Genomic DNA, 24,292 nt, shown 5'->3' with positions numbered 1-24,292 from the left:
TATATATACACACACATACATGGGGTACAGATTTGATTCTACTTTGGAATTTCAGTAAAACTGTAATAAATTTATTAGCAGAAGAAAACTCAGTCATAAGATTAGAGTCCTCAAATGTATGCTGTGACATATTTAAAATCTGTTCAAGCAAACTTACATCTTTATGCAGTTTATTCTGAGCATGGAGTATTGTTAAATAAAATTAATCAGGGTATTCCAACCATCGTTGGAGCCTCGGTTCTTAAAAGGCTTTCTAGGTACCAATATGTGAACATGAACGCCGGTCGACAGTTGTTCCGTAAGCTGCAGCATTGAAGGCTTTCTAGGTACCAATATGTGAACATGAACGCCGGTCGACAGTTGTTCCGTAAGCTGCAGCATTGGGGTCCTGTAGGTGCCAACGCATTGCCACTTGATAACTCATTTTAGTTAATAGTAGGTGGATGCGTAACTTGTATCATTTATACTTTCTCAGTACCAGTGTGTGACAAAAATAGAAAAGATTTAACGTCATTGGAGGAAAGGAGATGTGGTTTAGTGGCTGAGCTGCCAACTTTGGTATTTGGGGACCTGGGTTCCAAACCTGGCATCGGCACTTCACTGAATGACAGGGCAAAGTACTGAATCACTATGCATAAAATTACAGAATGCAATGTAAAGGCAATGCAGAAATCGCCAGTAAGTGTTCACCTTTTATAGGATGCCCACTCCTTCCAGGTCGCTACGGACACTGTTTCCAGTTCAGTACTTTTTTGGGGATAGATTAATGCTCCCGGATCTTGTAGTGTTGTTTTGCGTGCATTGAAAGTAGAAATGTATTGGTAAAAAGTTCCGGATTTTAAGCAGTGTATGTAATGACATGGACATGGCCACGCAAGCACGCGATCAAGACTTGTCTCATCTCCTAACACTCCAGCTAGGTTTGCTGAGCCGCCGTTGATACATTTGTATAGGGAGAAATAATGGTTTCCAGTTCCTGGAAGTGTTTTTCTCTCTCGCTCCGCTGGGTCCCTCCTCAGTCTACTGAGTCTTTGCTCTGAGTTAAGCTACTCTCCAGACAGTGAGGCAGCGTGTATTGGGCATTCTCCCGGGGCTTTTTGATGGCTACTGCTTTGTGTACATGCAGATTTGAGTAGTTTCAGGACCCGTAGGTGTAGCCAATAGCATTGTCCATGGTCATTTAAAGGAACCAGGAAATGACACTGGTTCAGGCTCGACAGGCCATATTACTTTGAAAAAGGTCTATAGCCAAGTGAAGAAAAACTCAATAGTGAGACAATTGAATGAAAAACAAAATTATGTAAGGAAGATAATAATTGAATATATAATCAAACTAACTACCCACTTGATAGATCCATTATTTCATTTTATTATTCAAAATATATAATCTTTTTTATCACCTTTTGTTTTTTCTTTGTTTAGTTTTAAATAGTTTTCAATTCATATACAAAGATTCATTAAAAAACATATAACATTTGATCGGCCGGATGCTGTGAATGACTGGCTGGACTCCCTGCCTAGCCGACCTCCTGAGACTGAGTCCGATGCCCACCCGGGCGGTGCTGAAGGTGGTGTAGAGAGCTGAACATTTCGTCTATACCTGGTGCCTTGTTTTGAATAACTTTTCCAGGGGTGTATGCCTATGTTCCTCTACTGCTTATGTGTTTGATGTATGTTCTTTTTCTCGTCATGGGTCTTGATCGGGGGGCGGGTGGGACGGAGCCTTTCCTCCTCCGGGGTCTTTGTGTAGAATAGGGGTTCTTGGGCGACAGGCACACTGCAGGTTGGGGTGGCTTTTTAGCTTTTTGCAGGGGTGCAGGGTGGGGGGTGTTTTCTTGTTATTTGGGGGGAGGGTGGTAGGGAAGTTTGTTGTTTGTGTGTTCTGTTTTCAAGGCGACTTTATCCTGTATTTGAAAATGTTTTTGGTGTCATGCTCATTGGTGGGGGGTTTTGGCTTTGTCGGGTGGGATGGGGGGTAGCGGGTTGAGATTTGTTTCGTGGAACGTTAACGGTCTGGGAGATCGTATCAAACGAAGTGTGGTGTTGAAATGTATACGACGTTTATCTCCTGATATTGTTTTCCTGCAGGAGACTCATTTGGTAGGCAATGTTTGTCATGCAATGAATAGGTGGGGCTATCGCCTCGTGGCACATTCGGGGTTTACCTCGGGTTCTAGGGGTGTGGGTATCCTTGTTCGGGCTTCCCTCCCCGTAGCTATTGATGATGTGATTCAGGATGACCGGGGGCGGTATGCTGTCCTTGTGGGTCGCTATGAGGGTCGTGCCCTCTCCTTATTCACTGTTTATGTGCCCCCCGGCTTACAGACTTCTACCTTTTCAGATTTGGGCCGTGTCTTGTTGGACCTCCCTGATAGTACTCTCTTTCTGGCTGGTGATTTTAATTCGGTGTTCTCTGGTCTCCACGATCGCCACCCCCCTAGAGATACTCCTGCGGCCCAACAGTGGTTGGGTGGATTTTTGGATACCTTTGGCTTGGTGGATTGCTGGAGGCTTTTGCACCCCACTCAGCTTCAGTACACCTTTCATTCTGGGGCCCATGGGAGTCTGTCTAGGCTGGATTATTTCCTGATGCCTGCGGCTCAGTCGCCAGCGGTGCGTGAGATTGTACACCTACCCAGGGGTATCTCTGACCACTCTCCGCTCTGGCTTCGTTTTGAGGTTGGAGTGGAGGCAGTGGGCCGGGTGGCTCCCATCAATCCGTGGTACCTTACCTCCCCCGAGACCCGCAGCCTTTTGCTTAAATCTTTGGACGCGTATTTTCTGGATAACGAGGGGTCTGTTTCCTCAGCTGTGTCCCTATGGGAGGCCTTTAAGACGGTGATTCGTGGGCAGGCCCTCTCCCTTATTGTTGAAGCTAAGAGGGCGAGGAATAGAGAGGTGGTGGATCTTGAGGGAGAGATTTCTGCATTGGAGGATGCTTTGGAATCTGGTGTCACGTCTGCGAAACTCCATGCCCTGGGTCTGAAACAATTTGCCTATAAGTCCATGGTCACAGATGCTGCTAAAGTGATGTTTCGGGAGCAACAGGGACGTTTGTATGATGTGGGTGACAAAGCGGGTAAATTGCTGGCATGGCTGGATAAGAAGGAGAGGGCTAATCGTGTGGTACCCGTGATTCAGTCTTTGAGTGGTGAGAGTGTGACGGACCCGATTGGAATAGTTGACCGTTTTGCTGAGTATTTCCGTGTGGTGTATACCCCTGTGTCTGTGAGAGATGTGGCTGACTCTCGCCTTCTATTGCGTGATATAGCTCTGCCCAGTGTTTCCGATTTGGATCGTGTGGCGTTGGACTCCCCCTTTACTGTTGATGAGATAGCTACTGCCATCCGTTCACTCCGTTCGGGCAAAGCATTGGGCCCGAACGGGTTGCCAATTGAACTGTACAAATTGCGTCCCGACAGGGTGGCTCCGTATCTTCGCGCCATGTTTCTAGAGTCCCGGGAACGGGGTATTCTCCCTTATGATCAGCGACTGGCCACGATAGTTGTCATCCCCAAGGATGGTAAACCGCGAGATCTTTGTTCCTCCTACAGGCCCATATCCCTGCTAAATGTTGAACCCAAGGTATTGGCGAAACTCCTGGCGTCCCGCCTCCTGACGGTCATTAGTGGCTTGGTCCATCCAGATCAATCCGGATTTATCCCGCATCGCAACACGGCTCTGAACCTACGTCGTCTTCACGGCGCGAGGGCGGGGCTTCTGACGGAGCCGGCCATTTTGGCATCGTTGGATGCCTCAATGGCTTTTGACACGGTGGAATGGCCTTATCTTTGGGCGGCTCTTGAGAAATTTGGTTTCGGGCCTGAGTTTATTGGTTGGATCAAGTTATTATATGCGGAACCTCTGGCACAAGTAGTGGTCAATGGTAGGGTTTCGGCTCCTTTCACCCTTGGTAGAGGTACCCGTCAGGGATGCCCCTTGTCTCCGTTGCTTTTTGCACTCGCCCTGGAACCATTGGCTGCTTGGCTTCGGTGGGAACCTTCGCTCAAGGGGATTCGCTGGTCTCCGGACTTTGAGGACCGCGTTTCACTTTACGCGGACGACATTCTTTTATATCTCACCTCCCCGCGCAAATCTCTGTCTGTTTTAATTGACGTTCTTGCTTCCTTTGGTGCCAACTCAGGCCTCGTTATTAACTGGGCCAAGTCCTGCGTGTATGTTCTTTCGGGTGTTTTGCCCCCGTTGCCGAGCAGACTTCCTATCCAGGTGGTCCAGTCTGGCTTCAAATATTTAGGGATCTTTATTACGTTGGACTCCTCGCTCCGCTTTGAGCGTAATCTCCTCCCCCCATTGCTTAGATTGCGACTGGATGTGGCCCGTTGGCGTAAGCTTCCTTTGTCTCCTCTGGGCAGGGCGGCCCTGTTTAAAATGATGTCCTTGCCGCGGTTCCTTTACGCGCTCCAGAACTCCTATGACGCAATCCCCAAGACCTATTTCCGAGAGATCGAGAGTCTTCAAAGGCAATTGATTTGGGACGGGCGTCCACGTATTGCCCTCGCGAAACTCACCATCCCTTGGTACGACGGGGGCATGGCGCTCCCCGATATCAAGCGATATTACTGGGCTTCCCAGTTGTCTGCTATTAATCACGTGATGTTTTCACCGGGTCGGAATCCTGCGTTCGAGATGGATAGACTTCAGCTGCCGGGTGGGGACTTTAATAGAGCGCTTTATTCTCGATCAGCCGGGCGCCATCTTGTGGGCCCATCCAGGATTGCAGTAATTGTATGGCGAGCCGCGAATGTGAGTTTGGGATGGGAGGATCGACTGACGCTGGCGACGCCGCTTTATGCCTCGGAACGTTTGGGCTGTCTCTGGTCTACCAAGGGTTTCGACCGCTGGGATATGATTGGGATTTGTAAGGTGGGTGATGTATGCTCGAAAGGTAGTGTGAAGTCGTTCCAGGCCCTCCAGGCGGAATATGGTTTGAATGGTAGGGAATTTTTTCGTTATCTGCAGGTCCGGCACGCCCTCGCCTCAGTTTTGACTCCTGATGAGGCCCTGCCCGAGTCTTCCCCCCTCGAAGATCGTGTCCTTGATGGGCACCTGCCTGATAGCACTATTTCCCTGATCTATAAGAAGCTGATCAATAATCGGACGGACTTATTGGCCCGACTTCGGGAGGCTTGGGTCAGCGATGGGTTGGAACTGGACGACAAAGATTGGCAATCGGCACTCTCTTCTCCCAAGGAGGTAGCCATTCCTGCCCGTCTCCGTTTGGTTCAACTTAAGATCCTTCATCGAGTGTATGTCACTGGTCCGCGTCTGGTGACGATGGGCTTTTCCTTGGATGGGTTATGTAAGCGTGGTTGTGGGTCGAGTGCTACCTTTTTACACATTCTTTGGGAGTGCCCGGTTGTGGCGGCTTACTGGACTGCTGTGCTTGAGGTGATGACTGACGTGACTGGTGTGGCCCTGCGGCCGGAGCCTCGACGATGTCTGTTGAATGTGTGGGAGCCCACTGACTACTCTGTGGCCCAGACCAGATGGGCTACCTTGGGTTACATGATTGCGAAACGGGATGTTGCGCAACTCTGGGGCGCTTCCAGGCCCCCTGAGGTCTCGAAATGGGAGGATAACATGGACTGGTCCATGTTTCGTGAGAAGACTGTTTATGTGGCCAGGGGCAGACCCAGGGCGTGGACGAAGATTTGGGGCCAGTGGAATGAATATCGTGGGGATATCTGTACCCCTCCCCTTGTAGGCACTGCTGAGGTTATCTTATCTCCCTAGGCGAGCGTTCCCGGAACCCTTTCATGCTGTTTTTTGCATTTTCGATTCTCCCCGCTGCTCCCCTTCCCCCCCGACCTTGTTGGAGCCTCAGGGCTCTGGGTATGTTCTCCTGTTCGTGGACCATCCCCTCCGTTCTTTGGGCTGACCTTAATTACCATGCATTCGCCTTTTTAGTGTTTGTTTTGCTTTTTGTATAAAATAAAAATTCAAAATGCTCTGTGACATGTGAGGAGTAATGCTTTGTGCTGGATTTGTACCTGACCACGGGTGTACATTTCTAATTCATGCCTTGTGCCTTATTATTAGCGGCCAGCCCGTGAGGTTGTAGGCCCATTCTTGTATTTTTCTATGCTTGCTCAAATAAAGGTTTTTGAAAAAAAAAAAAAAAAAAAACATATAACAAACAGACATATAGCTTTTAGACATGACAAGTGATGGAGGTAATGCGATAGATGGGTACTACGCGCGTTTTGGCTTGGCAGCCTTCCTCAGGTGACCGTCTATTGCAAATATAAAACCGGGCTATAGAGAGAACTAATTAATGCAGCCAGTTGTCCGTAATTTACTTTCCATTTGATGATAGAGATGATAATGATCTATTAAGATTGGCCCACCAGTACATACATAAGGTGATGATACCTTAAACAGATACCTTAAACAGAAAGAAAATATGACTCGAACGTATACGTGATCACGATTATTGTGCAAAAAAAAATGCAAAAAAGGGGTTGTCTGATGGTACTGGCTCTTCTGGTATGAGACTCGGGTGAGCGATGCCCGCCAATCTAGTTACGACGACTAGTAGCTAACCGAGAGCCAGAGGTATGGTGATAGCGCATGATGCAGAAATCCCGTAATGGATAAGCGGTCGCGGGATGGAGCTCTCGGCAGATTCGACTCCGTGATGGAACGGCGTCCGTCAATAGCCTGGATACAAACCAAAGCCATATTATCCTGTAAATCGGGATCCTCTAAGGATCCTTGCCCACTGTCCATTATGCACAGTTGTTGACATCATCAACCCTGTACTCAATACAATTCTGAACAGCTCATTAAACAATGCGGAGGTTCTACCTGATGGGAAATTGGCAGAGGTCAAACATCTGCAAAAAAACCTTTATCTGATCCCACAATATTGTCCAATCTTCGCCCCATCTCCCTTTTCCCCTTCCTGAGCAAGATCCTTGGAAAATTGGTCAACAACCAACTATGACTTTCTTAGAAGGCATGAAAAGTCTTCATCCACTGGAGTCCGGCTTCTGCCCGGGGCACTCCATGGAGTCTGTATTATTGGAAATTGCTGATACTTTGAAATTAACCTTGGATGCGGGAAACAATGCAGTGTTGATTTTATTAGACTTATCCACTCATCCATCGCCCATGACATCCAGCTCCAACTTCAAACATCAAAGACTGCTGGATTTCTCAACAGGCGCTGGCCTGGATAAAATCCTTTATGGAAAACCGTAAACAGTTTATCTCGTTGGGTCCTTTTCCATCCCCAAAAAGTAGTGTGACATCCAGGGTTCCACAGGGCCCATCGCGTAGCCCTTTATTATTTAATATTTACATACATCCCCCCCAATCATTCTGATCTCAGCCTTTGGTATTGAGACCACCTCTTATGCGGGTGATATGCAGCTCAGAGCAACCTGGGGCTCTAAGACCAATTTCAAAAATTGCCTTTACGAAGTTAATCCGTGGATGCAATGTAATGAATGACCTATGCAATTTAATCACCTAAAAGGTAACACCGAAAAAACTGAGATCCTGTTGTTCGGAAAATCCGACTTCGTGCCAACCAAATGGTGACCACACTCAGTGACAGCCTCCCTTCCCACGCCCACCAAAAACCTCGGAGTGAAATTTGATGCTTCCCTAAGTCTTTGAGAAAATGTCTTGATCTGTTTCCACTGGTCACTAGAAAGACTGTTGCTTTCACTTTAATTACTAGTAGACTAGATTACTGCAACATTCTTTATGCAGGGTCTTCAAAACAAACCATCCATAAACTACAGGTTGTACTCCCCAGACGTTCCTTGGCTTCAGCAGCAATAAAAGCCTTTCATTGACTTACAGTTCATAAGAGAATTTTGTTCACAATTCTCTTGTCTACTTTCAGAGCGGATAGATGCACCGGGCCCAGCTACTAAAGGTGAGATATGCCCACTACAAAACTAAAAGAACTCGGAAGATCTTCTTGCAAGAACTTTCTCAAGCCACCTTTCAGAGTCAAAACTCGAGGAGGTACATTTTTTGTAGTCCTTGGCACCAAGGCATGGAACCAGCTTCCCAATCACCTAGGATTCATTGAGTCTGAAGCACTGTTTAAAAAACAATTTAAGCCATGGCTCTTCTCGGCATGTGATGTATTCTGTTATTCTCTCATTCTCTGAGCTTATCTGGGTCCCTCCTTTTACTCAAATGGGTAATTTCCTTCTGCATAGCGCCAAGATGCTGAACTGGGAGTGGAGTGCACTTTGTGTCACATTCATTAATTCATTTAGCAGTTTGTTGGGTGTTTTGACGGGTCATCGTTGGAGCTTTGCAATCTTGCTCAGTTGTGTTAGTGGGCAGTCACCTTGAGCAGTCAGGTGTCGCAGTGCATCAAAGCGCTATGGCTTGGAAGGAGGTATGATTTAGTGCTGAGCAGAGCGGAAGGACCATCGGCACGTGAATATTTCGTAGCGCTGGCAGATAGTTTTGGAATCAGCTGTGACGGAGGCGCTTAAAACCAAACTGCACACACTGCGCTTGTTTCGACAGAGGGCACAGCCGTGGGGAGCGAGCAGGGAATGCGACGGGGCATCGGTCTCGGGTCCGACCGGATTCGAACTGCCTTCCTTTCTTACTTGTTTTGAGGTGAAACTGAGCGCTCTGAAGCAACAGTAACGCGACCCGAGGCGCTTTTACTATCAAAATATCTTAGTAAGTATGTATTCAATGCTATTGCAGATCTGAGCGATTGGATATTTTCTGTGCCTCTTTATAAGACAGTTGCAGTGTGATGATGTCAAACCTAGAGTGTGCTATAAATAGTGTCCATTAGAAGCATACTGGTAGATGGTGGGCTCGGCGTAGTAAAATATGTCTGACCAGTTATTTGTTATTATGTTAACCAGACATGCTGTCGCAGTGCACGCAATAGCATTATTGAATAGACGTCTCCTTCGCACTGCTGGCTGGTGCAATGTGTCAAATGTACGTGGATGTTATAAATAGCCCCCCCATTAGAAGCTTTTCCGGTTCCCGCATGCTCAGTCTAAACGTACCACAACACATATAACCTCTGGATTCTGGTGTTACACTGACACCCAGTGGCAGTGTGCGCAATAGGCTTAGTGGATTTTTGAATATTCACACATCCTATCTTGTTCAGAACAACGTCGTTGCTTTCGATCAGTTATTGGAATGTTTCTCTCCACCATAAAAATGTCACATAAAATTCAGAGAATCTCTTATGGGAAGAGCCCCAATCATATGCTTTTTAGATCACGTAAGCTGAATTTGCGAGCTCCAGAGAGTAATTTGCTAGGAGAAAGTCTCAGATCCGTATTCAAACACTCAGCAGACATTGCCATCCGGATTTATTCGCTCCTTTGACGGAAAACGGGCCATTCTTGCCGGCCATCCAACAAAATATTTGGAAATGCTTACATTTTTAACACTATTCACTTTTCATCGGTTGTATTCGTGGCCTATTACACCAACAACATAAAAGTATACAATAATGGCACATGTTTCGCACCGTTAATTTGAAGTAGGTTTTTCAAAAGTGCAAAGACAAAATATATCACTTCAGGGTCTACTGATGAATCTTGTCGAGATCAGAGGCGGGGGGTGATGGGATCTGGAGCAGGGCAGACCACTCTAATCTAGAGGCCCACGTATGTTTTAATACCATTTAAGTTGTTGAGGACAGGGAATGCGATACATAATTTTATGTCTCCATTGGGCCTCTCTCCTATAGGAGCTCAGTTCTGCAGTTTCCAACTCCACTCTTGCGTTATAGCTGTCAAGGTATAAATACTACTCGGTCGGCGGACACCATGCTATAACATTACATCTACCCACACTCTTAACTGATTTTCTTTTGCAAGTGACCCTAGCTGTTCACATTTATACTCCACAGTGCTTAATTTGTAAAAAAAAAAAAAAAAATGAAGTGCCAGGGTACTTGTGAGGTGGCCACTGCAGCATGAACCATCCGCTGCCCCTGCTCCCCAATACCAACTCCTCTACTAACCATCTCACTCTAACAAGTGACAATTCCAGGGCCTCCCCAAAGCAATGAGAAATGGCTTGGGTGGCAGTTATTAGTCATTGTTTATGTATATTCAATTAATAAACAGCTGTTGTTGTGCTCATCCCGAATTAAGCAGACAGCACCACTATGTGACATTTAAGTGCCAGTGCTGAGCACCGGAAACCACTGGCTCAAATTAAGCGCTGTTCCACAATGAGATAGGGCTCATATGGCCGCATCATAACTTTTCTTGCAAACTTATCCAGTGCTGCCTCCCAAACAGTCATTGCTTTGCAGCCTTCTGTTCTGGGGCTGTTTCTGCAAGGACAGCAATCTCAGACGACAGACATCTCAAAACATCTGATCACCACGTGCCCAGCTGTAGGGTACGGTGCGTGCAGTTTTCCACCCCTTGGCTAATCTGTGTTTATCCAATAATTGGGCTAATTCTGCAAATCTATGTCCATGTTCCTTAGTGTGAGAACATTCCTAACAGACTTACCTCATAAGGCATGCTTCTTTGCAGTATGGAAGCAACACTGGACAAATGCAATCCATATGCAGAAAGTTTGCGTCAGTCGCATGCTATCTAGGGCATGAATTGGGAGTTAGGATTAAATACACTTCGCAGTTTGGGAGGTGTAAGTAAGTTTGATGCAGATAGTTGAACTGAATCACCTCGAATCTACTGTTTCGACTAGGAACTCTTGCTACATATGTAGTCTTCTGTTTTGTGCCCTTTTCTCATCTGTTATTTCTGTTACTGTGGTCGTCTCCTAGTTAGTTTGTAATTCCGAGAGCAGCACACTGATACTTTCCTGCAGTGGCCCATGTAATGTCGAGATTATCTTTTTCCTGCTAGGAAAACACTCACACTTGTTATACATTTTTGGATATCCACAAACGGTGTGCATTCACTTTACTTTCTGAAAAGTAGGTCATTTTCCAGGGGTTACCCACTATGTCAATATTTTGAGGAGGACTGAAGGAACGGGCTTCTCCCTGGTGAATTTTTTTTTCTCCTGGAGAAAAGTTAAACAATGTGTGCCTTTTCACGTTTCCACCAAACGTTAGCATATTTTCCACCTGTGCTTCGACCATTAGAAGGCTTGGATATATGATTTGAATATGTTTCTATGGCGTATTTGGGATTCTCTGAATCACTGAATATATACATCTACGGGCACTATATCTGCACGTCCACAATGCATGAATTCACAGGTTTTTGTAAACTGGACAAATCATTTCTCAAACCACCATACAGCAACATAATGTCACCACCAGGTCAGAGGCCAACATTGGTCATAAATGTGTGTAACATAGTAGAGGCAGATGCAAGAGATTGCTGATTACAACACTGGTAATTACAAAATCTGCCAAATTGTTGCCAGTCACAGCTATGACTTAAAAAAGCATGTTGCCCCGACTGATGCTTCTTGCTAGAACCGTTTGACGATAAAGATAGGAGATTAGTATGAAATTTATACTTTGTCTTTTGTTTTTTAAACAAATTAGCAGATAGGTTGGATTGAAATTACCTAGAAGAAAATTTGTACTCCTGGTTTCTGTCAAATGTAGTAACTGTTTATGTTGTTAGTATTGTTGTGGTGAGGACTGTGTTGTATTGTGTAGATTTTATGAAAGCAGGCTTCCGTCCAAAGCACAGTATCAAGGAAGTGATGCTAGCATTCCTGGATTAGAGTGGGCAAGGTGGACTTTTGTTGTTGGAACTGTCCACCACATTTGTTATGTTATGTTATTCTATATTTGTATAACACACGGCAACTCCCAGGAGTGTCCCGGTGCTAGAACAGAGTGCAAGACCACATAAAATCAAACCCTACGCAGCCGCGACACCGAACTTTCATACAGTCAACCATCAAATTTTGGTCAACTGCTTAAGGGCTGCCGGTCTGCTACATTCAGCATTAAATTAGTTATGCTGCTTTCTGTCCAGTAGCACTCAGCTGGTCTCCCTCTCTCCATATAGATGACCAGCAACCATTCTACGATGTGACATACCACATGGATCACCAATCTTTACATCCAGCCTCTGGGACGCTGATTCAGTCACTGGTGTTAAGATATTAGCTCGGAGCTTTTCAAACTGTGTGTCGCGACATAGTACTATGTCGCCTGCCACGTGTAGGTGTGTTGCACAAACGACGATGAGACGCGTTCTACTCATCATGCAGGATGGTACTGCGCTTGTTAGTGATGCAGTACCTGTTCCTGCGGAAGGTGGAAAGGAGCAGCATCGTGCTGCCGTTCTCCCTCGGGCCTGGCGGTGAGCAATATACTGCGGCGTAAATGTCGGGGGGATGGGGCCGCTGGCTTCTGCCCTCCAGTGGGCCATTATGTGCACAGCCAGGGGTTCTGGGACCGTTCAGTGGTCCGGTTACGTCGCGGGCACAGCCAGGGGTCTAGGCCCAGTCCCTGAAACGGCACGGCACTTCGTGGTGTATGGGGGGCGCGGACGCAATTAGCCTTCACCTGCCGTAGGCACGGAGAGTCCGCTCTCGTCGCTGTGAGGGAGATGGATAATGAAGGTGGTAGGTAAAATGTCGGGGAATGGGGCCGCCTGGCTTCTGCCCTCCAGTGGGCCGTTACAGGCATAGCCAGGGGTCTGGGCCTGTTCTCCGAAACGGTAGGCATCGGATCGATGGGGGGGTGCTGCAGGGTTACCCACGTAGAAGCAACTTTAATGGGTTAGTAATGCATCAACCTGTGGTGGAGGTACGAAATAAGTAAGCAGAGTTGTAAAAAGTTAAACACAAGTCATTCATGATAAGTTCATTTGGCTCGATGTGTCGATTATCTAAGGTCTCATAAGTTGTCTTAGCCTTCCTTGTCCACTTAATAAATCTTCCTCACAGTGTTGATATATGCATTACAACCTGATGGTCAACTCAAGTAACTCTCAAAGCACAGACTGCTTTGTGTGGCGTACAACGCACAATACACAATTAACTGCACTAGTGTTTCCTCAGAAGAAACTTACTTTAACTTACTTAAACAAGATGAGTTCTCTCTTATTTCACTGCTCTAAGTATATTGATATGCAGGATATTTTACTCTGATTTGGGTAAGAAATTGCAGTGTTTGAGAATGTGCAGAGTCAAAAAGTAAAGTTAGTCTTTGATGGTGGCTTAAAAAAGGCATAGGCTTTAAAAAGAGATTGCCTCTATGTTTTCATTCTTGATCATGTGTTCTTTGTCCTTTTGAAAGCCAACAGGCCCTGTTTGTTTGTCATAACTTGCATTTGATTCAGCATATCCAGAGACAAGTACTTCATTCCTAATAGTTCCTTTGTGGTGTGGCCCTGCCTAGTCAGTGATTTCCTTTTTACTAAGTTTTATTAATTGGCATGGATAGGATTCTGGGTCATACTTTTATTTGACTTCCGATCACTTGTAAGATAGTTCAGCCTCCGAAAATGAATGAAGTTCCTCGTGAACAGTGTATGAGTAAGCTTAAGGTTTGTGAAGACCAGGACTGGGAGTCTGATAACGGACTCCTCTGCTGACTTATATGTTAACCATTTGGTCTCCAGCGCACCTTGGCAAAATTATTTGTAGGTATACATTGATATCTAATAAAACAGATGGTACATTTCCCAGAGCTTCCTTCCAGGAACCTTATCAAAGGCAACCTCCAAATCAGTGAACTCAACAGAGGCTGACATGATCTGGAGAATTTGTCCTTATCTCTTATATGCAGTTAATTTAAGCAACGGTTTGCTAGTAAAACTGAATTACCATGTCGTGAAATGATGCATGTCTAAAAATGCAGTTAATTTAACCTCCGGTTTGCTAGTAAAACTGAATACCGTGTCGCGAAATGATGCATGTCTAAAAAGTGTGTCACCAACATGAAAAGTTTGGAAAGCACTGTATTATCTTATGCTTACAACGCGCCGCCGCTTCTTAGGTTTGATTGAGTTTCTATTAATAAAATCAGTTGGCTGGGGAAGAAAGATCCTCATAGCCATCATATAACGTTGGTAAGAGGTACTTTGGCCTTCTCCTGGGGGTGCTCTTGTGGAATAAGCAGGCATTGTCAAGATCGTAGGTAGGAGCTTGCGACGCCGCAGCATAAATTGTTTTGACGCAGTGGCGGCGCAGCCAGTGTTCCACACTGCTCCATATTTACAAACTGGCTGTTAGAAATGGGGGTCTCTAGTTGGCAGAGGTAGGTACCTTTGTCCAAATAGGGACCCTTCTTCCTACTTAGGGTAAGGGGGATACACTTCTAAAATAACCCCTGCTCATCCCCTTAGTAGCTTGGCATGACCAGACAGGCTTATCTCAGAGGCAGTGTGTAAAGCATTTGTGAACATCTACAGTAATACAGTGAAAACACTACAAATGGACACCACACCTGTTTAGAAAAATAAGTAATCTTTATCTAAACAAGACCAAACAACAAAAATCCACAACATCAAAAATATGATTTTTAAAAAGGTACAAACAGTTCAGTTCCAAGAAAATGTGGGATGCGACACTTTTACCCAAAGTACCTTGGAGGCGTCAAAAAATGTAAGCAAAAAGGGTTGCAGGGAAGGTGATGCATCTGTTCCTTACACTCAGTGAAGTTGATGCGTCGTTTCCTTATTCTGGTGGACGTGATGCGTCGGTTCCTTACTGCTGCGCAGGGGCGGTGATGCGTCGTTTCCTTACCGGAGAGGATGTGATGTGTCGGTTTCTCACTGCGTCCCCCAACGATGTGATAGACTTGACGCTACGATGAGATGTGTGATGATCCAGTACGATGCGTCTGTTCTTCTCCAACTGGGCCTGCATCAGAATCGGTGCGGTGATCTCGGACGTCGGAGACTGGTGCACAGGATATGTTGCACGACAGACACTTCAGCTGCGAGCAGGCACTGCGTCAATTCTTCGGTGGTGGCGATGCGTCGGAAATGTTCTCTTGCACCGCTGGGATGCGTCAGAAAGGGCGATGCGTTGATTTACACAGTTCTTTCAGGTTCCAGTCCCAGAACAACCTCCAGAGGTCCAGAACACTGGCAGGCATCTCTCAGCAAAGGAGTTCAGGGGGGACTGGGGGTGAAGTCTTTGTGGCCATGAGACTTCAGAACAGGAGGCAAGCTCAATTTCAAGCCCTTTGAGATCTTGCTCAAGCAGGGGACAAAGCAAACAGCAAAGTCCTACTCCTTTCCTTGGCAGAAAGTAGTCACTGCAGGCCAACCCCAGACAGCAAACAGCACAGGGGCAGAATTCCTCCTCAGCTTCTCCCGCTTCTCCTTGGCAAAGGTTCCTCTGGGTTCCCAGAAGTGATTTAAAAGTCTGGGGTCTGGGCCCCTCTTTTTATACAGTACATCTCTTTGTTCTCTGTGGCAGAGAAGCTTGTTGCCCAAAACTAGTTCTGTCCTCTGGTGCAGCTTCCTGGCAGGAGGTGGAGACAGCATTGTCCTTGGTCCTGCGCCGTCCTTCCTCCCTCAATATGCCTTTATAATTGCAAACTTGATATTCTCGCAAGCGCCCAGGAAGCAGGCTTTCCCTTATGTGAATGCATGATATAACTGGATGTATAATTTCACAGGTATAATCAATGATAGCATTTAAACTCTAGAAGCAGACTGTCTATGAGCCGTAGTGTAGGGAAAAGAACTGGGATTGATAAATCTCAAATACTGTTTTTATCTTAAATAAAAGTTATCTTATACTTTTTTCTTGCTCAAATGTTTTTATTTGATTGGCTCTATGATTTTACCCTGGCAGCACACACTAGTATGTAAAAGAAATGGGTGCACAATCTTTGCTTCAAAATAAAATAATGCAGAAAAGAGGTTTCTCTGAAAGGGGGGGAAAAGATGCAGCGTCTTTATATTAAATTGTAAGTAGTAAGAATAGATGTAAAGAGGGAGCGATAGAGATAGCTGGAAGAAGGATATAAGTAGATTCAGCCAATAGTGAAGTAACAGAGACATACAGTATAAGAGGAGAGACAGAGAGGCGGTCAGTACAGTATGGATGCATTAAGAAGCAGACATCATCTGTGGAAGAGATAGGACAGATAGTATAGAAGGGAGAGGTGCAAAGGTATCCGGAACAGGAGGAGAATGGTACAAAGACGAACACTAGAAGTCCTTGTTAAAAACGCGGTCAAAAATTGGATTAGATCCAAATTGTAGTCCCTTGTTCACTATATGCAGGATTTTTTTTGTAGCGCAAACCTGGTCAAAGGGTATAGAGCGTTTTACAGCAGAACTTGGTTAGTTGCACTTTCTATCAGGAACAGGGAGATTCAGTGCCTGATTAGATCTTGGCATATGGGTTACTCCGTCACAACGGTGACGGATATCCCGTCCGCTGAATAATAAATCCCAATATATCCTATGGGATTTATATTTCAACAGACGGGATATCCGTCACTGTTGTGACGGAGTAATCCATCTGCCAAGATCTAAATCAGGCCCTAAGTAATTTACCAAGAATCATAGGACGCTGAACCAACGCCGGGATTTGAATCTGGAACCCCCTTTTGCAAAGTCAAGACCTGTAGCCACCAGGCCTAACCAACATCTAATGCACAGATTGCTATTGAACATAAAAGTGGAAATGTAGAAGGGATGTGTTTAGAGGCAACAGGAACAGGAAAGAAGGATAAAGAGTTAGCCATCACGGGACGGATTGCTATAGGGGCAATATTGACAGCCAGTATAAGGAAGTGAGATTCTGTGGCAGTCAGTAGGGAGGCATGGAAACATATTTAAACCTATAAAGAAATAGACCATGACAATGATACAATATGTACAAATTAGCCTGAAAACAACTAACCTGAATAAGAAAACACAGCATCATTTTTATTGTGTGACAAATTGCCAGAGGACACTTCAGAACCAGAAACAGAACCAGAAATCCCAGTTATTTGGTTTGAAACTGCACTGACTTTGGAGTCCTTCAAGACTTTATTGGAGTTCTCTGCCAGAAAGTTCACCCAGAGGTGAGATAGGTTTTTGTTTCAGATATAAATGGTGAAAATGTCAAAAAATGGATTTCTTGGACGACAAAACTGGGCAGGGCTCAGGAAGACTCCCTTCCCATAAAGTGTTATAAGAAATCTGAGGCATGAGGCCTTTAACCCCTTCAGTGCTAATGACAAGGGTAACTCGTCATGGAGTTTCCATTGATTTCAATGGAAAGTCAATGGAAGTGCATCATGTGCCTTAGCAGCCAAGTGGTTAAGGGGAGGAGCGCTTAGCCTCCTGGACTCTGATTGGCTGACGTTGACTCTTTTCAAATGATGTGGCTAGGCTAACAAATTAGCCTCTCTAATATATAAAAGCTTTGGTTTAGTACTACTTATTTATTATGATTAGGTTGTCCCGTTTTAGGTTAAACCTATAATAACGGATAAAACCCCACCGAAAGAGAAATAGCTCTCACCAGTGTAAACATAGAAACACTGAAAAAACACCTGCACAACCACAAACTAAATGTCATTCAAAGAAAGGAAAAGGAGAGTCTTTTTTTTCTTCCTGACGGGGCCAACACAGTGTAACTTTGTAAAGACTGGGCTAACATTATTCTGCTTAAGTGTTGTTGTTTAGGGATGCCACTAAAATATTGGTTCTTCTGCTTATTTCAGTTTTGTGGTCTTTGGTCTATAGATGTAGAGTTTAGAAGCATGTTTTAGGTCTTGTTTAATTATTTTATAAACTGTAAAGAATCAGGAAATATCAAAATCATATTTGATATTTTGGCTGTGTTTGATTCTTCCACTTCATAGGTAAAATGGTTGGTTTCATAAGAATCTTTCCCAATATGTGCCATCACATTTACCCACAGAGAATGGGTAAAAACTCTTGATACATCAGCCCCCAGTTTCTAGTGAGTCAGTATTGATAGGTGGTGAATTTCCAACACCTCAGGCTTTAAACATTCAATGCAAGGTATAGTGACAAGTATATGTGAAAAGAGTGCTATCACCAAGAATCTGGGATAGTGGTGAAAACATGACACCAGACTTTCAGAAAACATGGAACACAGTGTCACTCTGAATGCTGCCGCAAAAAGGTTCTTTCCATGTTCCACAAAGATTGGAGTGATATTGTTTGTATTCGCAGTGAGCTGAAGTACTTCCCTGTAAGAGATCATTTCCACTTTTTAGAAGGTATGCGGAAAGCATCTTTACAGTCTTTAGAGTTAATGAAGAATGCTATTGATTTTTTTAGTCCATTCTGGTGAACTGTTTTGTTATGCGAGGGAACTAAAATACAAATATTTCTCATTTTGTGCTTTGTGTGGCATCAAAGAAAGAGTCATCCCAACTGTGCCACGTAGTTGATGGTTCTCAGTCCAAGGGGCTGTGAATGCTATATTACCCAAGTTGCAACCGTTTACAGAATTTTTGCTGAGTGATGATGCCAAAGACAAAAATGTGAGGATCTTTGGTCGCATAGTGATCCATATTAATATGGATGTACATTGTAATTTACAGTTACCCCTGACGAAGAGCCAGATTGGCTTGAAATGCATTGGGTGTGAATAAACTGCTTTTGATGAACCTGGCTCTAGTACGTGTTTTTGAAGGAGGTTCGGATGGCCCATCTTGAACACAAGAAACCTGGGAAATTGCTTTTTCTTTACATGTGGATTGCGACAGTGTACATGTTGACTCGGACAAACAAAGAATTAAAAAGAGTGAAGAATAAGAGTAAAATTTGAGAAATGGATAAAAATGTTGACAAAATAGCCTGCTAAATGCGGTATTTCGCTGTGCCATTGGTTTGGGACCTAAAAGTGTTCCATTGTGAATGTTGTCAATAACTCTCAGGGCATAAGCGCCCAGTTCAATGCAGATGTTGCAGAACCTGCCCAGAGAATCACAATCTTCAAGTGCACCAGTATACGCATGGAAAGCTAGGTCAGTGGCCAGAGTTAGCAAATTATATACTGGTTATTTTAGCGTTGCTTGTCTCAAGTGCCACTGTTGAGAGGGCCTTTTCACATAAAAAAGTTTACATGGGAAGGAAAGAGCAAGCGAACATGACTAAAGACTCACTGTAGAAGTATTGTATGGTGTTCTACAATAGGTTTGATTTGCAAAAATGGATTTGGACCTCGAATACACTGTACATACACTGTCTATATACCATGCACTATCAGTTCAGAAAGCAGGCAATAATAAAAGCAAAAGTTCCATAAACACGGGAAAAACATTGGGGGCATATTATCAAGAACGGCGATAATGGGCTTGATAATATGCCCTTGTGAATTCCCATAGAAGCCCAGGTTCACACCAGAACTTGGGCTTCTATGGGAATTCACAAGGGCGTATTAACAAGCCCATTATAGCCACTTTAGCGGCAGTTTCCTGCCGCTAAAGTGGCAATAATTTTATCGCCGGCCTTGATAATGTGGCCTTTTCTGTTGTTTTTAATGGCATGAAAATGTATAACCACTGTTTTTTAACCTCTTCACTGCGGCGCGAATTCCGCCGCAGTGTTTGACATTCCAATCGTAGGCGTGGTCATGGCGGCTCCTGGCCGTCATGAGCAAACGCCCACCATGACTCATGACGGCTCCCGCATGGAAGAGGTTAAGGTATTGAAATCACTTTTAAACACTGAAAAAAACCACCAGAATTTACCAAAAATAGATAGATTTTAATTAATTGCCAGCTAATACTTGGTGGAATTTGTGCTCAGAAAAAAACACTATATTCTGAGTTTTGCAACTCGTAATAGGATAAAACACAGTATTTCTTTACTCTCTCCATTCTAAGATGCTGAACTTGGAATGTGGGTGAATACTGTGCCCTATGGTATTAGTATTATCAAGTACGGTATAACTGTCCCGTAATTGGCCACTCGTAATGAGGTTTTATCTCTGGTCTTAAAGAATACCTGTGCTGTGAACAGCACCCAGATTTCAAGAGTATAAAAGGTAGAAATGCACTGTTAAAATGCACCTTATGGAACATACGTTGAAATGTCTTACATTTCCTGGTGGTGAATTGTCCTTAGATTAATCTATTTTATTTTATCTTTGCAGCTATGAGATGATGTGCAGATGCTGGCAATCTGAACCCAAAAACCGGCCTAATTTCACGACACTAAAAAGACAGTTGGAGGCAATTTGGGGAAGACTGTCGCTTCTGTCAGCCAGCCAGGATGAGTTGTACATCAACATTGGGGAGGGCCTGGATGCATCTGGAGATGATCCTCCCTTTGCGGACCAGGATGAAGTAAGGGAAAGTGGGGCAGAAGCCTCAGCTAGTGCTGCTTTCACTAGTGACTACCGGTACATCATGAACCCAGTGTGCCTTACTGAGGACGATGAAAGGCATTCCAGCACCCATGCAGGTGAAATCAGAAGCCTTTTACTTGACGACGAAGAGGAGGATCTAGTGTTTGAAGAAGATAGTATTGTCATCGATATTTGAGGGAAGTCTAGTTCTGGGGTTTGTCATCCTCACTGACAAAATGATTGCCTTCGTCATTGTAAGGAGATGCCTACTGCAGGACATGCATTCCAGTGGCCAGCCATACCCATTCACTACTCAAAGTCAAGACAGAAATAAACTCTTTGAAGTGATGAAGTTAAATGGCACATCCTGGATTATTTACAGACTCAATAAACTGAGAAATTGACTTTTTTACCTTGTGGTGACAGATGGAATATTGCCATGAAAAACATGACGGTGCAAGTGTGCAATCTTTGGCAACACGAACTTTTTTTATATAATTCATATGTAAAGACTGCTCTAAACAGAGGCCAGAAGATAGATTATTGCGTTCTCTGTTTTCTTCCAGGTGTGAATGTTTGTCGCACTCGAGAATAACGGGTGTCTGTCATAATCAATTTTACATGTGATCACCTCACATATTTTTGGGAGGGGCCCTTTTTATGTGAAATAATGCTGAATTTCTGTTCCCATGTTCGCCGACAGACAGGAATATATAACATGCTCATTCACACTAAATCCTCAGAAAGATGCTCGACTCCTGCGGTCGATGCTAGCTATATATGTTTCCCTAGACCTACATATTACTGTCATATCTGACTTTACACTGCACATCGGATAATTCATCTCATCACCTAAGAACTACTGTGTGAGGCATCTAGCGCTTTTTTCTTTAAGATACATGCTTAAAAAAAAGTTTTCTTTGGTTGAAGACTGTACCTGCTACCTTCTTAAAAGAGGGGAGGGTTGTACAGGCCCTGGTGGCATATTTGAGTTCTTCCTGAAACATAGCTCACGTGCCAAGAACAGACATTAACGAGTAACTTTTGCTTTTCAGTACTTTGTCTGCTTGCTCCGTACAATGACTAAGCAATGGACTAGTTGTCTTCCTGTCTAGCCCTACTCTGAAACAATAATTATAAAAGGAACACGAGTGGCGCGATTGGTAAGATGAACTGAGTTAAGAGATCGAAATACAAGCTAGAAAAATACTGGCTTCATAGTAACCGGGTGACATTTCGGATGGTACAATAGGAAAAGCCATGTGATACAGTCGCTATGCCATCAGAATGATGCACATGTCTGAGTGTAGGTGGTTGGTTTATTTTATTATGCTTTTTGTCTCATAGGGATTTTTTTGATATACAGAACCGGTCTACTCAACCAGCGCAAGTTAATTAATATTTATTTTGGCTGTTCCTGATGATCCAGTGCATGCTATGCATTAACCTGTGAGGACAAAAAGAAAGAATAAGAGATGACCACGATGATTTGTAAGCATGGCGGTACCCGTCAACACTTCCTGAAACTGTTTCACTCAGTGTGTGAAAAACATGTTCTCGCTAACGTTTTAGCCATCTACAAGTCTTCAAATATCTTGTGGTGCCCGAGGGTTACTTTTTTAGTTAAATTTAAAACGTTTTTTTATACCACTGTTTGATCAAAAAAACCTATTTATGGTTCTGAGGTACCTGAAGTCCCATTTACAAGTGTCAAATACCTAGGCCAGGAAAGTAATGTGAGCATGCATTTTCAATTATTTTAATGATTTAGAGTGGCATACCAAAAGATCCTTTAATTGGCACTTCATAGAAAGACGACAGGTCACTAAAAGAGGGTGGCAATGTAGAACATTAATAAAAATACCAGGGTGTTTTTGAGGTATATCACTACAGAACAAAGTCAATAATTGATGTGCCTATGCCACCATAGACTTATGCATTGAGTGCCCCTCTCAAATTCTAGGGGGTGTCAACATTTTACAAGCTCTTAAATACAATGTTGGAGGAGCAAGGAAGCAGTTAGCAGAAGGGAAAGTGGTCAAAGGATAGGGAGCCATTTCATGCTCTGATGTGCTAACCCAGGTGGGGCATGACTTTAGAATTATCAATGTTTATCTGCAAATGATTCTGTAAAAGGTCCAATTCTCCTTCAGTATGCGCTATGTAGGAATAACCAATGACCTCCCAAAAAAATCCTTCATCAATCGCGTTCCTGAAGAACTGGTCCAAGATAAAGCATTTGCAGTAGTAACCGACAGGCTAAGTAAAACAATCCTATTTTATCTCATGTACCAAGTGGTGTATTTGAATTCTTAAAAGTGCTCTTCCTAAACCCTCTTCATAGTTGAAATTTGCTCTACTTTCCAATACATGAGGCAGCACTCAGATGACAAACCTTACATTTTATCGTCCCACAGAAGGTGTACCCTCTGCTTCGTTTCTGGATGGTTTTAAAAAGTGGTGGTCTTGATCTCAATTTTAAAGTGACGTTTACTGTTCCACCTTGACCAAAGGGGAGATTTACCAGCTGCTGACACTGCCTAGTTGACTACTGAACTTTGCATAATACTGTCTCATCAAGAAATTAGTCCATCATCTGCTTTTGCCTCTTCCCATGATAACGGATGAAACTTGACTATTCAATGGGTAAGAGGACTGAGTGCATTTTATCAAAAGTGGTTCAACAAGCATTGGGATCTTAAAGCGGATGATGGCTAAGAGTTTCTCGCATCAGCTTCTGCCCGGAATTTTTCATTCTGCTTTATATGAATTTTGGTCTGTCTGCTGGGATCTGCACTAGAATGCCACAGTATTCAAGCCACGTTTACGGTCTTAACTGCTCTACGCTGTAAAATAAAATTGAGTTTTGAAATGGAATAGTTTTATGTAAATAAAAAGCTATATTTTGTATTTTAGAGTCGAAAACAAATAATAAACTGCTCTCTTTTCGGGAAAAAGCTTTTCTCTCCACTTCTGTGTCTTGGTGTCAGACATCCTTATAAAATACCTCCATTTATAACTTTGACAACCAAGTGAAAGATTGATAGGAAATGCAGTGTTCTTATATCCTTGGTGCATTGTATGTGTTGCATTTCTGATGTATTTTGTCAAAGCATGTATACTTAGTAATTTTTATACCCAATTCAAGTAATGAAACCCATCCTAGATTACTATTCCCTTCACTGATATCAAAGCCCTGCACCTCTAAATAAAACAGGCCCACATTTAGAAAGTGATCTTACTCACGGTAGTAAAAGTTCAGCATTCACCAGCTTGGAGAAAATATATAGCTTCAACTTGTTTGGAAATTGCTGTGTGCAACTCAATACCCTATCTGCTATCACTTTCCATTTTTATAGTAATTAACAAGTTTCTCCCCTTCAGTAATGTTCTTTCCGCTTCACAGATTGATGAAATGAACCCTTCTCAAGCACCATACTTGAACAATATGTCACCATCACCAGGTGGCGCTGAATGGCATCCAGCATACCAATACAAACCAACTGGAAGTGAGATTAGATTGCTATGTAAGGAGCCACAGTGCCAGTGATATCTGTTCTGTTAATTGTTGTGCATCTCCATCAAGGCTGAGATGCAGTGGACAGAGTGCAACGTAAAACACATGAACACAGTAATACATTGCCTATTAAGAAGAAAAACAAGCGAAACTGTGGAAAGAAATGTGCAGAATCTGAATTATATGTCAGAAAGAAAGCTACGCAACGTAAGTAGCTTGTTTGTTTCTCAACTAGACTTGCTCCTATAGATTCCTTTCATTGGCTACTCCCAAAGCATCCTTCCAATATGAAGGATGAATATATCATAGCAGCTAGAACACAAAGGACTGAAGCACCATTGAGCATGGTCACTTTTGACAGTTACTAAGCAATAATGTTTTATGATGGAATTAACAGACGACCAAGTAGCTGCATCGTAAAACTTCTAAATTGGTACATCGCTCAAAAGGGCTGAAGTTGATGCCATGCCTGTGGTTGCATGACCATGGAGTGGTTCAGGAGGAGGCTTATTTGCCAATTCATAGCAATATTTGGCCATCAGAGAAATTCACTTCTCACAC

The 24,292-nt window shown here is 43.8% G+C and overlaps 1 protein-coding gene across 1 annotated transcript in view; it reads left to right on the top strand.

The window, feature by feature from the left end:
• TYRO3 (TYRO3 protein tyrosine kinase) overlaps positions 1-23,171 on the top strand; it is a 395,592-nt gene extending 372,421 nt beyond the window's left edge. Inside the window, exon 19 of the mRNA XM_078659652.1 lies at positions 20,020-23,171. Within this exon, the coding sequence (XP_078515778.1) occupies positions 20,020-20,410 (391 nt within the window). The 3' untranslated portion in view covers positions 20,411-23,171. The remainder of the gene's footprint in view (positions 1-20,019) is intronic.
• The last annotated feature ends 1,121 nt before the right edge of the window (positions 23,172-24,292 follow it).

This window comes from Lissotriton helveticus, chromosome 9 (genome assembly GCF_964261635.1).
Source record: "Lissotriton helveticus chromosome 9, aLisHel1.1, whole genome shotgun sequence".
NCBI lineage: Eukaryota > Metazoa > Chordata > Amphibia > Caudata > Salamandridae > Lissotriton > Lissotriton helveticus.
The sequence above is the reverse complement of the archived record's forward strand: the minus strand, read 5'-3'. Positions and strand labels throughout refer to the sequence as shown.